At 37.2% G+C, this 22,960-nt stretch overlaps 3 protein-coding genes and 1 long non-coding RNA gene across 4 annotated transcripts; 3 read left to right on the top strand and 1 right to left on the bottom strand.

Moving 5' to 3' along the window:
* The first annotated feature begins 490 nt into the window (after positions 1–490).
* Positions 491–3,301, top strand: hoxa10b (homeobox A10b). The gene is made up of 2 exons (XM_070879925.1): positions 491–1,300; positions 2,867–3,301. The coding sequence occupies exons 1-2, from the start codon at positions 541–543 to the stop codon at positions 3,139–3,141; spliced, it is 1,035 nt and encodes a 344-aa protein (XP_070736026.1). The 5' UTR covers positions 491–540; the 3' UTR covers positions 3,142–3,301.
* A 6,037-nt stretch (positions 3,302–9,338) lies between these two features.
* Positions 9,339–19,501, bottom strand: LOC139263867 (uncharacterized). The gene is made up of 3 exons (XR_011593236.1): positions 19,430–19,501; positions 13,550–13,702; positions 9,339–9,836 (listed from the first exon to the last, which is right to left on the bottom strand). It is a non-coding gene; the product is annotated as an uncharacterized lncRNA (long non-coding RNA).
* LOC139263866 (homeobox protein Hox-A9) lies at positions 10,545–12,596 on the top strand. The gene is made up of 2 exons (XM_070879923.1): positions 10,545–11,157; positions 11,818–12,596. The coding sequence occupies exons 1-2, from the start codon at positions 10,617–10,619 to the stop codon at positions 12,057–12,059; spliced, it is 783 nt and encodes a 260-aa protein (XP_070736024.1). The 5' UTR covers positions 10,545–10,616; the 3' UTR covers positions 12,060–12,596.
* A 206-nt stretch (positions 19,502–19,707) lies between the features above and the next one.
* On the top strand, positions 19,708–22,107 carry LOC139263865 (homeobox protein Hox-A7-like). Its single transcript, XM_070879922.1, is given in 3 exon segments — positions 19,708–19,749; positions 19,752–20,175; positions 21,122–22,107. Coding segments are annotated over 3 exon segments (699 nt in total). The 3' UTR covers positions 21,355–22,107.
* The last annotated feature ends 853 nt before the right edge of the window (positions 22,108–22,960 follow it).

Here is a 22,960-nt window from a genome sequence, read left to right as displayed (position 1 = left end):
AAACTGTAGCAGCAGCCAGCTGGGTAATCACAATCAGACCCGTGAAAGTCAAGATTACTTATGTTTTCTCGCGTGTACCTGCCAGTGGATCTTAGCGTGTGATTAAAAGTGTATTATAACAGGACTAAAACTTTTCCTTTTTCTCAACTTCATATGTGAATAATTAAAAATATTAAAATGATTGTTACTATGAAGCAGTATGCAACTTTAATTATTGCTGAAAGTTGTGGTGATGCAGCATTACATATTGGAGCAGCGCTTTTATTTTCTTTGAAGAACGTGATTCTAACAAAGTAGAACCAAGTAAATAAAGATGCATTTAGACGCTTTTGCAGTTTACCGAATACATATGGTGACCTTATTGCAGTTCTCGTGACGTCGCCCACCGTGGAGGAGGGGCTTATGTCCAGCTGTGACATTTGATTGGCTCGTCCCGCCTGTCGTGCTGCGGAGGTATCTCTAATCATATTCAGCGTGTTTGCACAAGAAATGTCAGCCTGAACTGGATATCTTCTGCTTTCGCCAAATTACCCCACAACAATGTCATGCTCAGACAGCCCGGCTGCAAATTCCTTTTTAGTAGATTCTCTGATCAGCGTGGGCCGTGGCGGCGAAGGAACTTATTACCCCAACAACAGCGTGTACCTGCCGCCTGCCTCTGATCTGTCTTACGGCATCCAGAACTGTGGACTTTTCCCATCTCTGAGCAAACGCAGCGGGAACAACTCTCAGAGTATGGTCCTGACTTCTCATCCCTACATGAGCGGGATGGAGGTTTGGACAGATCCTCCCAGGTCCTGTCGCATGGAGCAACCTGCAACCCAGCAAGTAGCAGCATGTTCCTTCCCCCAAAATATCAAAGAAGAGAATGCATATTGCTTATATGATTCTGAGAAATGTCCCAAAAGCGCAGCAGCAACAGATCTTTCCACGTTCCCAAGACTGACATCAGAATCGTGCTCCAATAGTGACACTACTACTAGCGGCGGGGTTCCTGTCCCCGGCTATTTCCGTCTGTCCCAAGCCTATCCGACATCCAAACAGACACATTACAACAACACGGGCCAGGTTGGGGCCTCTCCATTCGTGCCCCAATCTCAGATCCGTTTCGGAACACCCCCTTCTTCAGCTTCGACCCCGACTGAGTTGGGGAGAAAAGGAAGTGAAGGGACATCCCCGGGTCATTTAACCTGCGGTTCGGAAAGAGAAGAAGCAGAAGCTCCGGCTTCTTCAGCCAACGAAGAGTCATCTCCAGTCCCTTCAGAAAGCAGCAAAAACTCTCCTGAGAAAGAAAAAAAAGGTAGGTAAATAAGAGGCAGAGGGGGATTGATACAACCAGCACTCAGAAACGGGTAGACGTGGCAGGTATAGCCGACAAGCGTAACAAAGGGGGGTTAATTCTGACCTTGTGAACTTTTTATTTTTGGGCGTGAGCTATGCTGTAAAAATTAATGCCTACTTTAGTTTATAGCACGAGCCCACGCTCCGGAGTCAATTGTAGCCACATTCTAAACTTGTCAGATAAGTTACAAACCACGAATCCTTTCTGCTATTATTTAAGTGTACCGCATAGAAGGACATATTTGCACACAGAGTCCAAAGTAAACAGAGAACAGCCAATAAATAATACTCAAAGGAACCCAGTGATGTTTTATGATCTAGCGCGCCTTTCGAGAAAAAATATTTTGAAAAAAAACGAAAAGTTAAAAAAATACTGAGGGATTACATTGTACATATTTTACTTTAGGTTGTTTGGTACTATATGGCCAGTGCAGAATTATTACTCATCTGAACTTTAAAAAAACAGTTCAAATTTGAAGTTATAAATCAGTTTTAGTCGTTAGTTTTTGCTGCGTTTAAAATCCAGGTGTCTAACTGCATGGAGGAATCACAACAGAAAGATTGACATGCTTTGGGAAATATTAACTCTAACGAACTTCCAAAGAAAACATTTGATAAAGTTATTTCAACCAAAGTGAAACAATGAGGTATTGAAAAGACAATAATCTTAAAACATTTCAACGAAGAGGAGAATATTTCAATCTGTTTCATTTGGATTTGTTTACGTAAACGAAAAGCTTTGCCTAATTTCCTCTGACTAATGAAATAGCTGAACACAGATTTTGTTTGCCATGAAACTTGGCGAGAATCAAGGCTGAAAACTTAAAAGTTGAAAATCATACCAGAGGAGAAGACACGCCTACTGGTGCTAAGCACAATATTGAAGGTTACTGGTAATTGCAAAAAAAGATCTTTCAGCGGAGACATTATTTAAACACACTAAAAAGGAGAACGAACGGGATTCTTGTAGAATAAAATGAAACCAAACAGACAGTGCCACTCCAAGTGCATAACAAGCTTAACAATCGTTTAAAAAATATATCCAACATTATCAAAATAGGGATTTCAAAATAATTTTGTCTTCCGCTTAAATGCACCTACAACTCCCGTTTACAACACGGAGATCTGCATTTCAGAAATCCGTTTAAGTCATGAAGTAATTGAAAATGTTATTTTTGCGTTCCATATGAATGTGAACATAACGTGCTGACAAGAAGATCAATGGTGCAATATTGACTAAAGCGTAGTGAATAGGATCAAAACAGAAACTTGAAAATTGGAAGATTTAACACTTTAAGTATTCAATAGCGTACCTATAGATGTTTTATATGTAGTGACACTGCACTGTGAAGGGTAGACAAAAAGCAGCAGCCTGCCACACGTAGGTAACTATTGAAAATTATATGACGAACCATGATAAACTTTCTTGCTTCTCTTTCTCTCTGTGCATTTCTTATCCCCTCTTTCCCTATTTATCTCTCTGTTTTCTTGTCCTCTCGCTCTTTCTCTCCCCTTTACTTACTAGGGGAAGTTAAAGCTGAAAACGGGGCCAACTGGCTGACTGCAAAGAGTGGCAGAAAAAAACGATGCCCTTACACCAAACATCAGACCCTGGAGTTGGAGAAAGAGTTTCTCTTCAACATGTACCTGACTCGAGAGCGTCGCCTAGAGATTAGCCGCAGTGTCCACCTGACTGACAGACAGGTCAAAATCTGGTTTCAAAATCGCAGGATGAAACTGAAGAAAATGAATCGTGAGAACAGGATTCGGGAGCTCACAGCTAACTTCAGCTTTACATGATAAACACAAACACTGGTTTACCGATTTTAACGGGACATCGGGAAGTTGTGCTAGTGTTACTAAAAGACTAAAAACTTTTCCACTTACCTCTGACTTCTCAGCCCCGTGCTGGTTGTAGATATTTACGATTTACGTGTTTTGTTTTTATTCATGGCGATAGTCTGTTTCTGTAACTATAATAATAAGTGTTGCCATTGATAAGCAAGGCATGCACAGACATTATCGCCATGTTTGATGATTTTTCAAAACAACTGTGGAGGGGGGGGGGGGACGACGACATGTCAACAATCTTTTAATTGTGCTAATTACCAATTATCAGCTAAGTAAATCAAACTTTGTAATGTTTAAATACAGATGACCCATGCTGTTACAATAGTTCCAAAATAAGCAACTACCGTATGCTGACATGTTGATAGAAGTTAAATGTGAATATGCTGTAAAGTGTGTTGTTACATAAAGATATCACATACCATGAACGGAAGCCCCAGAGCACATTTAAATGTGAAACATTGTTGCAAACATAAAAAAAGTAGAATGTCGGACCTTTTATTCACTGCCGTCGATTCACTTTTAGAAGAAAACAAATAGACTTGATTCATTTGAGTTTGAAAAGATGAAATACTCTTACTGCAGGACTCAGATTATGCTCAGTCCTATTGCTGCTGCACTGTGTACGTTAACAAAAACTTGTGTTTTCATGAAAGATGAATAAAACGTATTTCGTCGGAGTCCTTTGAGATAGGTACATGTATATTGTTTTTACTTCAATTTGTGTTCGGGTTTTTTTTCTTACCTTATCTGTTGAGGAAGTTTACAGCAGGAATGGTGGGTTTAAAGACTGGCAATTACCGTTGCAATCTATTTAAATATTACCTAGACGGTCGTAATTTGTCTGGGCTATATAGCAATGGTGCTGTAACGTTTGTCGGCTTTTGTTGAGTTTTATGACTTGCTAGTATATCTGGGTTGTTGCTGTCTTGGACGAGTGGTTTCAGTTGAGCGAACAGCCACGAAGACAGAGGAAGCAGAGCACCGCTCGGATGTAGGAAATTGATTTTCTGTGAGCACGATACACTACAGATCTTTTAATCGGCAAAAATCAGAAGATTGTGAGGAATTGAAAAAAGCCAGCAGATAAGACCTCTGGAGGCATTTACAATGAAGGTGAGGTCTGTAAGAAAAACGAATGCTAAGGCCTATTGGCCTATATTTTAAATTAATAGGTAAGAGGCTATTTCTAACAGCCTTGTATTTTAGTATATTTTAAAATGCAAACAGTGCTGTTAGCAAATAAAAGTTAAAGTTACTGTATCGTCTACTTTTTGTGGGGAGAGGAGAAAAAGAAAATACATCTCTATAGACTATGTCATCTGACTAGTTCTTTTCTTCGGACAAACCTTGAACTCGTGATTATTGCAGTGCAGACAAGTTGCTATGGCTTATCATTACTGGAATGACTGACATGCATTCAGATCGCGTGAAATCCTGCACAGAGATAATGAAGAACCCGCCATATTTAGTGGGGAACTAACAATTATCCTCGCGCTGAGTTTGCAATTCAATCTATTCATTTGAATACAAATTCGGCCTGGAACGCAAAAGCTGAATTATTTGGGAAATGATTTCAGGGACGCACAATATTATACCTTAAAGGAGCGCCTTTCGGTGTTGGTAAACTGCATGTGAGGTTGTGACGAGAAGCGTGATGATTGTGCCCTTTTCTATTTCAGTAAGTTTGTTTGAATGTGCATTTAGATTATCCCTACGTGTGTACGGTGATAGGAATCTAAAGAACTGAGATAGAACTGATGTGTGATTTAGGTAGTTTCATGTTGTTGGGGCTCAAGTCTATCTCTACAACACGAAACTGTCTGAATTACTGCAGTTATCGTCTTCGCCAGTGAGTTCTGTCGCTGGTTTTGAAAGAAACCGCAGTTACTCAATAACCACGAAAAAGTAAAAGGTTTTGCTTTGATATGGCCAACAGTAAAATGGCACGTTTTATGAAAGGAATAACAATGTTTTATAAAAAGAAATGGCAAATGTTTCTTAGACAATTTTTTTTCAAAATTAATACAACTTTGTGAAATCATTTTTAAAGAACAGAGTGCCTTCTATACTTTGTAAGCTAGCACTGAGCCATGCTTTTCTAACGTTGTTGTCAATTGGGAGTTCATCAGTGTGATGTTTTACATTAGATTTGTTTATTTTTCCTAAGAAGGATCAAGTTCACGTTTAAATTAAATATGAGCAATTTTAGATTTCCTCTCAGTATATATGTGATGTTGAATTATTACTTGAAAACATTGATGTTGGTCGTCACTATCCTACTACAGATGACTGCAATTTCATCTGCACAGCGGTGTAATCGATGCATTGCAGATTTCGTCTTTGTTAGTGATAAATATTTCATCGTCATGTTAACATCGCCTTTACAGGATATTTCTTTAATGCATTCTGCACACAGCTGATCTTATAATTCCGAGTGAAAATCGGAAATAAAAAAGGACTGCACCAAGTGATTTAGGATACGCGTTTTAAGCATATGTATTCTACCATGTGCAAGACAAAGAAATTACTTGAAAGGCACAAGGCCTCGGTTATGATCATTACATGGCGCCTGGGCACGTAAATTTGTTTTGTCTTGGAAACAGCGACCTCGGCGGAGTATAGTGGAAGCGCTGCTCGGTCGGTGGCTCCTGCCTCTGCAGGAAACTAGACTAAACACAGAAAGCAGACTTGTCCCATTACATTGGCTGTTTAGACGAGACAAACAGAAGCTTTAATCTAAGCATAGCAAGTAAACAAACAGCACTTTATGCTGTTGGTCTAGTTATTCAAATTGAGCGTCCGATTGGAATTAAACCATTTAAATTCAGGAATCAATTAATACAACATTGGCATTGCAACGGGATAGTTTTTATGCTATCTTATGAAACAAGAACTAAATTAATTTCATGTAATATATATATAAATGGTAACCTTCCCATGGTAAAACGATCACAGCAGATTAATTAAGAGAATGTACTTGTAATAGCGATTGCATTTTCAAAGTTTTCCATATGTCCATAGAATCAGTTTAAAATTACCTGTGTAAGTAACCTACAAATAGTTGACTCAAATAGAATTTAGGTAACCTCATTTACAATTTAAATTCTATCATCCAACTTTATTAGGTATATAAATGTACACCGTGTTGTAGAAGGACATTTTGCGCTAGTTAGAAACATTTATCTTGATTTTTTTCTTTAGTGAAATACAAAAGAATATCTTCCGTAAAATGTGCGTTGTTACACAATCGAAGGGTGATTCTACCTCAAACCGATTGTACGACCTGAAACTATCCACGGCGTGGTTTAAATATCCACAAAAAAAAGGGGCAGTCAAGTTTGTGCTGTTCAAAACATCACTTCTGTTAACAGACAGGCCCTGTTTAAAATGCACTCCAGCACAGCCTCTTAGTTAACGGCCTTTCCTTTAATTTGCTGAGTTTTTACATAAAATACTTTGGCAAAATATTGGGGATATTTCTTCAAATATTACGTTTCTGAGTAAATTGCGCAAATGATTTTATTTCGGCAAAATCATTAAAAGAATAATCGGTCTCAATTCAAATGTGCTTCGACTATGCGAGGTGCATGCATTTCCTCCTTATCTTGTTTTGATAAATGTAATGGTAAAAAAAAGCTTGAAAATCATTTTGTTTACACCTCGAATGTTATTATTTGCGCGTTGCTCGCAATCTTCTCCCAACCCTTATATGATTTATACTTAAAAAAAACTGAAGCCACAGTAGTTTTGTAGTTCTCTTTTTAATGTTAAATTTTAGGGTGGTTTTTAAAATGCCGAGCATGCGGTCTATCTGCACAGTTTTAAATTGAGTATTACATTTTGGACTGGTGTGGATAAACTAAAAGATGCTTCAATCTTTCGTAAACAAGCAACACTCCAATATAACGCTTGTTGTTAGAGATTATATTCATGACTTTTCTGAAACTAAGCCCTTGAGTGCGGCCACGAGATCGACGCGGTCAGTCTTGAAGCCTCTTGTGCAGACGTCTCGAGGATTTGGTTAGTCTTATTTTACGTTATATATATATCTTTAAAATCTTTGCCAAATTATACAATATACGGTAATTAGACTCGCAAACGGTGAAAACTCTTTCAACACGCTGTCGTCTCTGCATTCTGCATGCCCACGAATTGGCTTTGCAACTTCACATAGATGTTATCTGAACGGAAATAAAGGCGTCAGCATTATACTTTATTCCAAATAATGGAATTAGAAAGACAAACATTTCACAGTCCTGAGGTATTTTCTGCCTTGAAACTTTTATCACCCAGTTTTAACCCAGTATTGTAATATTTCTAAACTTTTAATTGTGACATTTTTTGCAAAGTGTTTCTGGCTACAAGGTGTATTCAATGAATAGCTGCTGGCTGGGTGAATCCCGGAAAGTATTAAACACGGTTTGTGAATGAATGAGTACTGTACTTTTTACGGTACGCTCAACTGCTGTAAAAGTTGCACGAATTAATAAAATATTTTGTTATTTATTTGTAACAAACATAATTCCCAAGTTAAAAAATACGACCAACTCAAAACAGCAACCAAAAAGCAGTTTCGTTTTATCCTTGTTGCACTCGCCTTGCTATACAATGAAAACAGGATACATGCCGCTCCCCATATATGTGTCTTAAATTTGGCATGGATATATTATTGTACTTCTGAATGTTGCTGAATCATCTGTGCCGATTTTGAATGAAAATAATTTCTTTTGAGACCTTTGGTGAATTGCATCCACGCACGTAAAAGATTATTTTCTGTTTAATGTTTCATTTCCTAGCCAGAAAGCTGCAACTTGCAAATAACACACCAACTTCCTGTGGAACATTCAAACAAAATTCTAAACTGAAAATGTAAACCGGGCAAGTCACCAAAATTCGTAACTATCATTTTAGGGGGGGAAAGTGATTAATTTGACATTGAGAATTCACTATGCTATTTCTAACTAATTCAACTATATCAATTAAAATCAAGCATTTCGTGCAAAACTATAAATCTTTAGGTATCACAGCAAGACGCGACACATTTCAAGATTGTAGTTAAATTCTTCCAGGCTTTTTAATGGTTGTTTGTTTATACATATTTTCTTGGCAAAAAAACCCCGTAATTTCAATTAAAGGAACAGCTCTTTTAAGCGAAGTGTAGTTTCAGAGTAACATTTGAATCCTAATTCCAAGCCATCTGCACAGGAAACACAAAACGTTTTTTTGCTGAGACTCAACACTGGACTTGAATGGTTCGCGATTCTGCGCTAGGCCTCAGCACTCCGCCAGTGTCGCTGTAACACTCCGCTGACCAGATACTCAATGCTGGCGTACAGGCGACAGGGTGAATCAACCCCCCCCCCCCCAAAAAAAAAAACAATGGGGAATGCAGAGACCTATAAAGAAAGATTCGGGTAAAGAGAACCCAAACACCGAAAAATGAAAGTTACATTTCAGTTAAATGTAAGGTTTTAAACTGCGGGCTTAGAAAAGGCAGCAGATGATGAGGGGAGCAAACGATTCAACACGACGGCGACAGCACGTTGGTCTAATGTGGGATCTGATAATTGTCTTTGTTTAATGGGTATTTTTCTGTTATTTGATCCACGCAAAAGCTCAAGTATTCTATGATAATTTTGAAGATAGGCGTTGCAATTTTACGCTGTTGCTAGCGTCGAGATACACCGAAGATTTGTTTTTCTGTAGCAGAAATAAACAAAATACCTCCATATATAGATTATTAAAAAACAACAAAGAAATATAAATTGGCATTAAAATAACACAGTTGCAAACTTACATGTGAACCAGCTACCAAATAATTTATCTTTAAAGTTCCAAGCATTTTCTAAACTGGGGTAAAATTAATTTGATTAGAATGACTACTGTCAATTCTCTTTCAGATTTTCAGATACTGCATACATCAAAATATGTTTTAAAAGAGTAGCCCAATGAAACATAACACACTGTAACATTATCGGTGTGTCTGTGAAACCTTTGCACTGGATCTATATAAACAAACGCACTGACGTCTGAACCTTACACGTATAATAAAACATTACATGTTAAAATAGCATGATAAATTATTCTAAGAGAAAAATGGCAACAAGAAAAATCACTGATGGACGTTATGGATTGTTTCTGGGGTTTTATTCATTTTACAAAAAAGGTACTACAAGTTAATTTACTTTAAAACTGGATCAAACAGTGATACTAGCCTTCTGACTTACATCCTATTTGTTGATTTTAATATAACTAAGTAAAATTGTTCATCGCTACACTCATATATTTATATCGACAGCTTGTGTGAGGGGCAGATAGAGGCCTACTAGGTTTTTGAGGCATAGCACTTAGTTGCACATACAATGTTTAATATGCCGATTATACTCTTTAACTCCATTGAAACACGACTCTTATGTTTTAGGTCTGTTTATAATATCTAATCGTTTGCTTTTATTTGCTATTGAAAGGACCGTATCTTAACCATATAACAGATTGGGTTTCCGAATGCCGTATGTGCGGGGAAGCTTTCCGATTTCCACAGAATCCGGCACTGAGTGAATGAAGCAAAAAGTCCACGAATTGAAGAGAGAGATGTTGGAACTTCTCGATTCCCGAAGAAATTCATTTTATCCGTATATCTGAATCTGTAAACCAAAATAACACGTTGAATGTGGAATTTGTAATTAATTCTGGTTTATTGTAGGTAAAGAGCATTTTTGGAATGGCTATAGTTTGCTAACATGCAGTTTTATTGCTCAAACTGTTGTAAAACGGAGATTGTCACAGTGTGTTTTATGTGCGCCTCATTTTAAAAATGAAAGATCTTTAGCAACTGCAGGTACACACGCCACTTCTCAGATGTACCCTTTAAAACTTCGTTAACGATTTTTATTTGTTAAAGAATGCGCTTTTAATTTTAGTTTTACTAAGTATGAATAATAAATAGCTGTCCAAACTCTTTCTTCGTTGTTTTTTCTGCAGTTTATAGTTTCACTCTTTCCATAATCTTTTATGTGAAGGTTAACGATTATAAGGTGTTCGTTAAAAAAAACGAGCATCTGATGGGAAGATTGATTATGATATAAAATAGTCCCCTAAAAAAAGAACTGCAACGGAATACCTTTTCACATCTCAGCTGGCAACAAAGAAATCAGCTTCCATATATAGAGGTGATTATATCCTTTTGCATAAAAAAACATATGGAGTTGCTATATAAAATTATGACTATAAAAGATTGACCCTGTTACAAGCTGCGGATTGATTTATATTTTATTGTTGTTTTTGAATCACGTGAGTAAATTATCCAATGGCGTGGAAGTGCGTCTGCACCATATTAGCAGACTGTACTTGTCCCGGCGATAAGTTGTTACATTGAAATCTGCTCTTTCATATTTTCAGAGGTGCTTGCTGTGTCATTGCCGAGAATGTCGACATCAGGGACTATCAGCAATTATTATGTCGATTCCCTTATAATGCACGAGAACGAGGATCTGCTGTCGTCCAGATACGCGTCGGGTCCATTGGCTCAGTCTTCCAGGCAGGCAGCCCTAGCTGAGCACCCCGACTTCTCCCCGTGCAACTTCCAGTCTAAAGCCACAGTGTTCAGTACCTCCTGGAGCCCGGTTCATGCTCAAAGCTCTGCCAATATGCCCACTGTTTATCACCCATACATGCACCAGGCTCCCATTGCCGCCGCGTCTGATGGTAGGTACATGCGTTCGTGGCTCGATCCCATGCCGGGGACCCTGTCCTTCCCCGGGTTACCTTCCAGTAGACACTACGGCATCAAACCTGAGCCTGTAGCTGCCCGTAGGAGTGACTGCACCACGTTTGAAACACACACGTTAGCTCTCTCAGAATATACTTGTGGAACTTCTCCTGGCGACAAACGTATGAGCGAGGTTTCCTTTTCTGAAAATAATGGAGAGCTTGAGACAAACGCAGATAAGCTACATATGGATCCAAGTAAGTGTGGAAACCCCATTTTTTGTATTACTTTTCTAGCTAAGGATTAGAAATTCGAACTATTTTATATTCCTGCCTTTCTCTTCATTACATAGCGAAATAAAAATCCACAGATCTGTTTAATTCTGTGTAATTGTTTTATATTATATAGCTAAAAATGGATTTGAGACATTTGTTCTAGGTTTATGCTATATATTTTAGGCACAGATATGGACAGAAATTGTGCATATATCGAACTCATTATAGAAGGGAAAGGGGAGATATTCAGTAATTACTGACTCTGTAATTCAAGTGCATCTGATACAAGCATATGTGGTGGAGATAAGACTAATGGATAACAAATAAAATGCACGTAATATACACCACAAACAGGCAACATTTTGCTTTAGATTATTGTATCTGATTAACAGAGCGCCACAATATTACAGTTTTCTAACTCGTTTTTGAAGTCTTCATTGAGTTTGTTCATTGGACAAGACGAATCGTATAATAGTTTAATACTCTGTGCAAACACACATAAAAGTGTAGCAACCGGCCTAATTCATCCAGTGCTCCTTCGCCCTCGTTTATCTGTTAAGGTGTTTTCATTCCGAGAATGTTACAATATTAGACTAACATGAGAAGGCAAAATTATTAAATGTGTTTCCTTTATATTTTCAGATAACCCTTCCGCCAACTGGCTGCATGCAAGGTCTACCAGAAAAAAACGCTGCCCTTACACCAAACATCAGACGTTGGAGCTGGAAAAGGAATTCTTGTTTAATATGTACCTCACAAGAGACCGCAGATATGAGGTCGCGAGGGTCCTTAACCTTACCGAACGGCAAGTTAAAATCTGGTTTCAGAATAGAAGGATGAAGATGAAAAAAATCAACAAGGAACGACCTAAAGACGACCGGTGACACGAATGAGAATATTATTGAGGAAAGGAAAGGACTAAATTCACAATTACAATCGAAATAGGCCCTGCTTCAGAAAGACTATGAGAACATTTTGTCATGCCATTAGCACAAAATATTCCTATGCCAGTTCTGGACTACATATCGTGGGAAAAAAAAAAGACTGATACTCTTATTAGTCGGGAACCAAAGAGGGAGACATTTACGGCAAGGTTAAGTCTGTGGCTACGGAATCTACCTTACTTTACATGAAAACTACCTTCTCTTAATCCACCACTATTCTGTGTGGACAGTAATTCAGTAATACTGTATTAGTTTAATATTTACTTGTTTTACATGCAGCAAACGAGGCTGCCTATATACTTGAATCTGTGTCTGTTGTGGTGATTATCTCTGTGACTGGGCCTCTGTGCTTGGGCGGTGTCTGAGTAAAGATCGTGTAAACAAACAAAAGAAAAATCTCAATTTAACTCAGGATGTTTAATATAAAGATAACAGGCTGCGTAGTGCATATGAAATGTTATTTTCGTGGTGAACTTGGAACATATATTGTATTATTTTCACTGTGAATTAACTTGTAGGAACTCCGGGCTTTATGCTGCCTTTGTGAGACTGAGCAACGGCCTTGCCCAGGGTGCATGACGATTGTGTTGTTCTTCAGAAATTATATGAAACTGAATTGCATAGAATGCTAATATAAGTTTTATTTCAAAGAGCAGCGCTAAGCATAATGCTACACGATACTCTTGTCTGTTGTGATAAAAGCACGAATGAAGTTCTCAGACAGTTTGTATTTATCGGTGTTGTGGTGCAAAGAAAAGTATAAGATATGGTTTAAAACTACCTACATGTATAACTAGTAACTACCTATGTTTTGTGTGTAAATGTCACCCGTAATATTGTTTTGACGCATTTATGCGATGGAATAAATAAGCAAACAATATTGTCAATAAATGTAATGTGTACAATATAAGGAAAATATCTGGGTGCAATAGAAATAACGTATACCATTAATGTGTTTTAAATGGGGGTTGTCTTTAGACCTGTAGAGCTAACACATTTATACTTGTGTACACGTTTGAAATGAATACCTCGTGTCATATTGACCAAACTATACTGTTTGTAATGAAGTGTAATTTTATTTGTTGTCTAATAAAATATATGTTTCACTACATATAAAATATGCTTTCTCTTTCTGGATCTCAATATATGCAAACATCTCGCATGGAACTCTGTCCATGATTAGATTTTATTTATTCCACTATCATTTCAGAATTTTCAAAATTCGTCATATCAACTGCAATATTTTCAAAATATAAACTACAATTCCTTTAGAGATATATAATATTTGAAAGAGGCGAATCAAAACGTAAATTTTCAGACGAACAGCAGCGAGTTAATGAAATAAACGGAATAAAGTTCGTCACTTTCCTGAAAATAATCCAATATCTTTACTAATATTTTAACATTTCGTCGTTAATATCAATACTTACAGTTTTGCAAAATGTAGCGACAGCTAATGGATTTCCCCCCAAATTTTGATAGTCAAAACGTAACTCATAGATTGGATTGCACGCCTGTTATCACCTTAGCTGATATGACACCATATTTAGTGAGCAACTAAAATTAGACTGAGGTTGGGGTTTCTGAAAAAGAGAAGAAAATATAAACTGCGATGTAACAACTATGTCTTGGAAGCGGATCTGAAAGATTATGAATACATTTGAGCTTAACGCCCAGTTATCACCAATTAACTCGAGAACGTGCAAAACTGTACACGAACAACTTCTATCTGTCGCCTGGCCATGCGCCAAGGCCGTTGGTTATTGATATGATTTGTTGTGGGTTTCTTATTCAATAATGCAGTACTTCTGCTGAAAGTGGAAATGACTGAGCTTGAGTTGCTTGTCCGTGTAAAGAGCTTCAAAATTGTTCGGATTTCATCATATAAAGAGGTAATTTTTTTTAAAATCGCACTGGCACCAAACCCTGCCGCCATTTCTTTAACTAGGCAACACAAAAGAGTCAGATCCTTAGGAAGCAAAGAAACTTAAATTAGTCTAAGGCGTCTTACCGCTAACAAAAAATTGTGCACGGCTTGGCCATTTATGCAACTTCCTTTCCAACTGTAAGATCCCTAGTAACTTTTTAAGACCCCGAAGACAGTTTGGATAGATTTAGTGGGATTCAAGTGATTTGGAAACTAGACAGAGAGGCCGGAGTAGTTGCAAGTCTTGGCAGTGGCTGTCGTTAGTAAAATTCAGAGTGGTGTACCGCAATAAAAGAAAATGACTGCTGTAAGCGTTTATGGGGTGTAAAACGCTAGAGGTTAAGGGGCGAAGTACATAAACACGACACTGACAATCTTACATTTGGAGTATTCGTCTGTATCTGGCAGCAAACACTGGAATTGGAGTACAATTATTAAAATAGTTTTTATTATAATATTAAACCAATTGCTAAATTGAACTATCATTTTTTCGTGTTCAGTCTGGAGGGTTATAATGTTGTGACGCCCTCTGTTGTTGCAGATGGAACTTCAAAGACTAATCGGGGAGACTTGCAATAAAATGAAGGGTCTGGCACTGGCAAGCCGTCTGGAATTCGGGTTTTAATGAGTTTACAACTGTCCAGCTACAATCAGTATTTTTCCAGAGAAGGCCATCCATTTGTTTTGTCTGGATGCCTAGACAAAAGGGTCTGCGGAAATAACGACCTTTAGTAGTCTCGTCTCTAACGTGGGCCCCTCAAATATCTCTTTACTAATTTATTGCGTCTAGTGGAAAAATAACAGATCTTTAGTTATTTTGAAGCGTGGTTAACACTATTTGCAAATAAATTTGGTATGTATAAGAAAATACACGGTCAAAAATATATAGATATTAGTTTCTGTGCACTTACAAAATGTTTTCTGTGAATTCTCTGACAGCAATTTCCTCGTTGCAGTTTTCCTTTATAGCCAGGAGATGGCAGTATTAATCCACAGAAGAATTTAAAAAGAGTGCCGCCAAGCTGCCAAAAAGCGCAATAACTGCTATAAACTGGGATTTATTTATACAGTAGGTTGTAAATAGGATGAAAACATCTACCACAAATGACACTTGTAAAAAAGGACTGAGGTCGATGGAGTATATTCATTTTGAATCCATCAACTCATTTGTGGACAGATTAATTCCACTTGACCCAGGGTTTCGAAATCCATTTGTATTTTAGTGTTTTATTTTTAATGTACAATAACACGATTTAAATTGATTATCTTCCACTTTGTTCCTCAGTGTACTGTGCTGCGTGGAACAGGGGAAAGCGATTAGAAGTTGTGAGTATCTGAAAGCGGAATGACGTGACCTGTTATATATCCATCCGTACATAAAAACAACCATGTATATATAAACCTACGTGCATGAATACGTATGCACATCCACACACACATATGCGTGCACTCACATACCTAAATAATGTGCACGTACATTTGTTTATCTTGAAATTCTCCAGGGATTTCAGTAAGAATCAAATGTTAAAAATGACGTTACCTTGAGGTAGGAAAAGTAACTTAATGTAATTAGTTATTCTGTATACTTTATGAATAGGCTTCATAATGTTGTTATTTTAAAATTATTTTAAAAACACGTCTATGTACACAGTAAATAGGATACTTAGATTAGTTAGAAAGTAACATTCATGGAATTATATATAATCTCATATATATATATATATATATATATATAAATACACAGAAACGATGGATCTGTAAATAGGTGATTATTTTTAGTTTATGTAGACACGTCAACAGAGAGAACGACATGCATGTTACAGTACGACAAAAATTAAATACTTTTAAAGATAGATAGATAATGGATAGGTAAGTGGATAGCGTTAATAATGGTATATCGTGAAATACATGTTGAATGTACTTCACTCTATGGTAACTTTTAGAAATTTCGTAACATTAATAACTAGGTCAAATGTTATAATGGTAACAAAGGAAATCAGTTGGGAGAATACATGTCTTTTTTTATATAAAGGGACCCACATAAAATATGTTCTTGTTGGGTCAAACTGCAGCATATATGTATTATTTTTGTCACTGGAATGAGTCTGCAAAACCTCCCCCATATTGGTATTGGACTGAATTAAAGCGACAGTCCAACCCAAAGGATGTTCTTTTTGTAACAGTGTGACTGGTATATTTAAATAACGTCACCTAAGTTTCCTCATACTTCAGAAAGTCAAAATCGTGCAATTCCTTTTTAGTAATAGTAATAGCTTTTACCTTTTGGAACTAGAACAGGTGGGTTCTTCACCGTACTAACACACAGTGTATTGGATTCAAAACCTCTGAGATCATTCAAACACTTGACATCACGGCAATGTTAATGATTTCACGATATATATCACAAAACAACAATGCTCGGTTTCATTAATGTTCTTTACAAACTCCAGCGCGATGTATACAATATATATATTATATAAAAATCTGTGCACTTCTTGTCACAACACAATACAAAACCAACATTTAGAAATACATAAATCGAGCTTATATTTCCTTTCATAAACTGCACAGAAGGAATGGGGAACTTTTACAGCCATACAATAGATTCCAAACCACAGCAATTGGCGTGTAACGAAATTCATATATATGTATTTCAAGATATGCTGACAGGAATGATCTACATTATTCTTCAATCGCATTTCAAATATATGCTGTGATCACTGTGCTCTTTGCTACTTTGTCTATTGAAGTATAAGCTCCCAGCTGCACTTTCAGTATGATCTGTTACTGCGCAACCTAATCTTAATGTTGCTCAAATTCTTTTCATATGCTTGTAAGCAGTTTACAATAACATTTTAACAATCTGTTAGAATAGCATATAAAATAAAACATAATTGGACTTATAGCCGTATCTGGAAATATAGAAGAAACTCAGGCTTCGGACCTTACCAAATCTACATTATAATTTAAAATTTCTGCAAATCATAACGTTGCAATATAGTAAATCTGTATTTCTATCGATCTATCTATCTATCTATCTATCTATCTATCTATCTATCTATCTATCTAAACAATTGTGAAATTTGTGTAACTGAATATTTATCAGATTTTTTTCAGTGATATCAATAATCCTTGGTCTCCGCTCGCGATGAGCAGAAATATCTAAACTCTTCGGTTTGTAACAACAGCATGATTTACAGAGCAGCCATATGTACAAATAATTATTAAATTGTATTCGGTTTCAAAAATATACGGTAACATTTGAAGTCACAATCACAACAACGTATTCATTCGTGTTATATATGTGTTTCGTTTTCTTTGCTTCTGTACTTTCTTCAGTTCGACCTGTTAATACGATGCTGTGATCAATACTTTCTTAGATTCCTGGTAATAAAAGAACGTAAGCATTTGGGATTGTAGTTAACTAACCCGTGTGCTCTAGTGTCAGTGATTTATTCGTAAAATATTATTTAATGTGATAATGGAATGCATGCGTAATTAAAATGTTGCATAAAATGTTATAATCTGTATTGTATTTAGAAACATGTGTAACTGGGACCGTGCAGTTGCATTGATCGCAGGACAGCTGTGCGAGGAAGCTTACAGCCCTGGGAAATGGCGAAATAAAGAGCAAAATAGAAGAGAAGATAACGTTTTTCAACTCATCTGTTTCATATTATTATGAAATGGAATTTAGAATGTTTGGCGGAGCGTCGGTGTTCTTGGCGAGCATTTGACTTAAGTTAACAGCGTTCTTTTGATATTATTGGGCTAGGAATACATGAATGAAATGCTGACTTTGCTGCTAATCCGTTAAATTACATTGCATGCATTATACTCCACTCTCCCCTTCCTTTGATTTTTATTTCTCAAGTTTTCGTCGGATTTCTATTCATTTCAGTCAAAGAGCAATCTGTAGCGGTAAACCTATTTTCCGGGAGGAACCTTTCGACCTTTTAAAAAAGTTCGTATTATATATTGGTCATTTCTGCTCGGCCCAGCCGCGCTATGGATTTTCATGATTTAAATTTTATTTCAACTCTTAACCTTGTTCTGTTACCCAGTCGCTCTGGTAAAATCTTTGACAGCTCGACCTCGGATATATTTGTATGTAGGAAAAGTTTAGAATACTGAGCGCGCTCTCAAGCGCTTCCCTGAACATTTACTTAGCGCGCCGTTTCGTTTTAGGAATGTACAGGAAACATAGAGATTACAGACAGTTTTATAAGCCAGAAGGATATCAAACAAAGATTGTTCTTTAACGAGCGAGGGACCAATGACGTGCAATAACCTCCTGATACAACATCCCCGCTGGTGCAAAGCCTGTCTGCTTAGCACAAGGATTGTGACTTGCCAGAGTAGACTGCAGAGATCAAAAGAAAATAACATTTTCGAATATTAGAGAAGATGTTTCCTAAAGGATCTCAGACGGAAATGTAGAAACATAGATTTTATAATTATCCTGTACTTTCAGGTGCATCGTTGTAAGACTGTATATCTGTTATATATACAGTGAGCTTGGATTTCTTGTCTACGTACAACGCCGACAAATATACTCCTATTAATGTTGTACATAAAAGCAACTGTTCCGCTGGAAAGGAATCAAAAGCCTAAGTAGAGCAACTGGAAAATTTGCAAGGAAATTGCGGACAACGGCTTCGGAGACAAGTTCTGTGATCTAACGAGAGGATTGGGAGTGAGAAAAAAAAGTTGTAAAACAGAAGGAGGAAATGATGCCGGGGTAAATCCCCTGTGGGGTTCTAGTCAGATTACTTAGCAACTCCAAGAGGTGTCCACAAAATAGCTGTTTCACTGAAACCCGTGAGAGGAACCGTGGTTGTCTCCAAAGTGAAATTGTGCATTTCAGCAAATCAATAGACAAACACGCTTGAATGTTAAAAATACCCGAGAGTTTATAGCAGGAGCTGGCTTCACAGTGATGTCACCCCCACCCCACACGCCCCCTCTGCAGCGTGACGCAGTTTATATCTTGTGTCTATAGTCCTCAGTAAAACCACACAGATTATTTTATAATCGAATGATTAGATATATATTGACCATTAATTCAATTAGGCTACAGTTTCCAGTGTTGTACAGTGTTTTCACGTTACTGCAAGACAGCAAACAATTGCACAGGGAAGGGAAGAAACAATGAAAGTGCTCCTTTCTTTTGATTGAAACCATTTAAACGTTTCCCTTGTAACGCAAAGTGTAGAATGATCCTTAATATTAATCCAATGTGACCATCGAGTTCCATACATGAGACAAGCGTATTTCTATTATGTAAAACCAAAGTGTCTCCCCTTTATGTCCAAGTAAACGTTTCATTACAACACTTGCAAATTAATCACACATTTTATTTTCAAAAATGTTGGAAACATACCTGCACTCCTAAAACCTTCACATACATGTGGGTATTGGCTTGTTAAGTAGTAGTTATGCTACCTCCTTTTTAAGTTCCACAATCTATCTATATTAATAATGTTGCAAACATTTTTAATGACTCTTGCACAATTTTATTTTGGAAATAGTCGGATAACATGATATTTACCACCTGTGATGCGGAATGCTATTGGGTGACTGGATCACATGGTCGGGTCACGTGAATTGAAATAAGTCGGGCCGAAGGAAAATGGGTGTTTGGTGTAAATCGGGGTTGTAATGCTGCCATATATCACGCTATCTCGTAAAACCGACACTGAAGAGTCTTGGCCAACAAATCACCAGACAAAATTATGAGTTCGTCGTATTATGTGAATGCTCTTTTTCCCAAATATACGGCGGGGACATCCGTTTTCCAGAACGCGAGTGGCTTTACAGAAGCAACTTCTTGCGCCTTTGCTACCAACTCACAGAGATCGAGCTATGGAGCGGGCGCCAGCGCGTTCCCAGCCCCGATGGCCGGGCTGTACAATGTTAACAGCGCAATCTATCACGGCCCTTCCATGTACAACACAGGTTATAACCTAAATTCCGAAACCTACAACCTGCGCTGCTCTGCCTTAGACCAGAACATTCCAGTGCTTTGCAGCGATCTGAGCAAACAGGGTTGCGAAAAATTGGATCAGACAAACGTGCACCCTCAAGCAGAGAGCAATTTCCGGATTTACCCCTGGATGAGGAATGCAGGTATGGGACATAAATGTAACATAGCTATGAGAGACGTGCAAATGGCCAGTTAGGATGAGCGCCAGTACATCCTGAAAGTAGTTAAGAGTTTTAATGATAGCTAAGGAACAGTTCCTCAAACGCATGTGGCATTGTATGCAGATAGCAATCATAAAACTTTTATTGCACAATTAATCAGTACAATCCTCGTAAAAGCACTCGACTTCCGCTCCTTTAAAGTTAACAGCAACTCACATATTGCTTGTTTACACACTTTTCAACATCAAATAAGAATTTTTTTACAAATACGCGGGAAAGCCGTATATTATTGAGTAAATGTAGAATGATATATTCCAGGTTTAACGTATGTTTACAGATAATGTACGGTGGTGGAATCGAATACATTGTTTTATTGTTTTCACCTCAAGAAAGATCCTTGGGCCCTTGCAAAGCTTCCGCTCCTTACAGATGTAGGTTCGTATTTAAGACGCACCAATTTAGTAACATAATACAGGAGCTCTACCATCAGAGTGGATATAGGGGTTTCTATTGCTGGCTTTAGAATCTAACACATTTTTAAAAACATACATGCAGGCTAAGATTTTAGTTATCTGCCATCTCTGTGTCTGAAATGTTAGCACTGGTGGCCTTTATCTTGGGTGAATTAGCGTTGGATGTCCCCACTTGTTTATACGTAAATAGTTAAAGACACACAGTGACTTCCACTGAACCTTGGGAAATATCCATAACCTTTAAATATGTTGCCAGAAAAAAATCCCGCTGCGATCCCAAATGTTCATTTGCACCTTAGCCTCTGAATATTCTGCTCAACCACAGACAATTTCATGTTATGGAAGAGTGGAGGAAATTTAGAAAGAGCAATATGGGTTGACCAAATGTATTCTGCATTTATTAAATTTTATTTGTATAGCAGCTTTAATGGTTGGTGTTTTTCTTTCCTTCTCAGGTCCGGACAGAAAGCGAGGACGTCAGACTTACACGCGTTACCAAACGCTGGAACTGGAGAAAGAATTTCACTTTAACCGCTACCTGACTCGCAGGCGGCGGATCGAAATAGCTCACGCTCTATGTCTCACCGAGAGACAGATCAAAATCTGGTTCCAGAACAGGAGGATGAAATGGAAAAAGGAAACCAAAGCTGGGAGTTCTAGCACCACAACCGAGGAAAAACAGGAATGAGATTCTCAGCTGAATCTTGAACTGTGCTAATATACAAAGTTGTTCTTTAACCGCTAACGATGACATTTGACTACCTAACCACAATAGTGGACTGTTACAGAGATGCTGTGCATTAGCACTCATAATACTACCTATATGTATTAATATCCTCTTCCGAAATCATGCCTTTAGAATTCAAAATTCCCTGATTTGGTTTCAGTCAAACAAACAGAATCTTTATCGGCAGTATTAAAAATAAAGTAGGACTTGGGTTCAGAATCCATGCTTTTGTTAATAAAGTGAAAGCGATGGATTTAGAACCTTTTTCTGCAGTCGTCACAAAATTTGGAATGCTTGTTTTCCCTAGTTGGATTGAGATTCTCTTTTGCAGTCATAAAATGAAAGGGAATGAAATTCGGAACCGTTGTTGAGCATTAGTAAATTGAAGGGAATTGGACTCGGATTCTGGGTCTCCCAATAGTAGAACGAAAGAGACAATCTTAGCCGAGGAAACAAAATGTAACTATTGTTGTAATTGACGTAATGTAAACCTCACTATACCACTATATGATATAAGATAGATCTCATGCACTGAGCTATTTCTCAAACTTATTTTACCTCTGCTAACGTGTCTTCTTCATACATTTTAAAGTATTTCTGCTTACTATTCACAGAATAAAAATGTGATGATAATAAATGCTCATTTCCAGCCCAATCAGAAATCAAATATTTGAGCCAGTCTACAATGTAATGCAAACACTGACAGAAAGCTAACTCGACGAGTAAAATAATTTATTTCTGTTCAATTCTTTGTTTTTATTATTTTCTATATGCGTTCTTAATTGTTCTCTGAGTGTATCTCTTAGTTCAGAGATGTAGCGTTCGATTAACAGAATAAAGAAGTTCTCTGTTTTCACATAGCAATGATCTGCAACTACCTAATCCACAATAGTGGACATCTTGCACGTCTATGGAAACTACCTAAATGTTTTAATTTAAAATTCGTTTCTAGACAGAGAGTGTTCTGGGAGTTTTGACTTTTCGCACTTCTTATAACAATACCATAATATGGGAGTAAAAATGTAAAATATATTCTGATGTATGTTTTTTAAGGAGGTGCGACTTTATAATACGAAAATAGTGAAAACTACCTAAATGACGGTTTACGTTTGAGGCGAATGGAATTCTTTCACACTGTGCTTAAAGACTATGCTGTAAAAACAAAAAAGTCGTATTAGAAAGGGGAAATTGCATTATTACTTTTTGATTAGTGGCATTAAATACATACTTGCTAAAGATTTCAAAGAAACCATGTATTACTGAATGATGTAACGTGTTTCTTTAAGTGTGTTGTATCAGTTGTCTTATACATGTGTGCTGTTTAAATTATAAAATAAAAATATCTCATAACCAAATGTAATAAAAGAAAACCGAACTGCATCGTCGACTGAATACATTGTGGGTCCATATTCGGTGTGATATCGGTCAATCGCAAGTTTGCTTTGTAATCTGTGTATGTGTTGTTAAATAATAACCGATGTTAAAGGTTTAAGGTGCAATCTATTTAAAATATATATATTCGTTCCAAACATGTATACTTTGAATGGAATCTCTGTAGGAAAACAAA

This window comes from Pristiophorus japonicus, chromosome 5 (assembly GCF_044704955.1).
Source record: "Pristiophorus japonicus isolate sPriJap1 chromosome 5, sPriJap1.hap1, whole genome shotgun sequence".
Taxonomy (NCBI): Eukaryota; Metazoa; Chordata; class Chondrichthyes; family Pristiophoridae; genus Pristiophorus; species Pristiophorus japonicus.
This window is presented reverse-complemented; position numbering and strand designations above follow the sequence as displayed.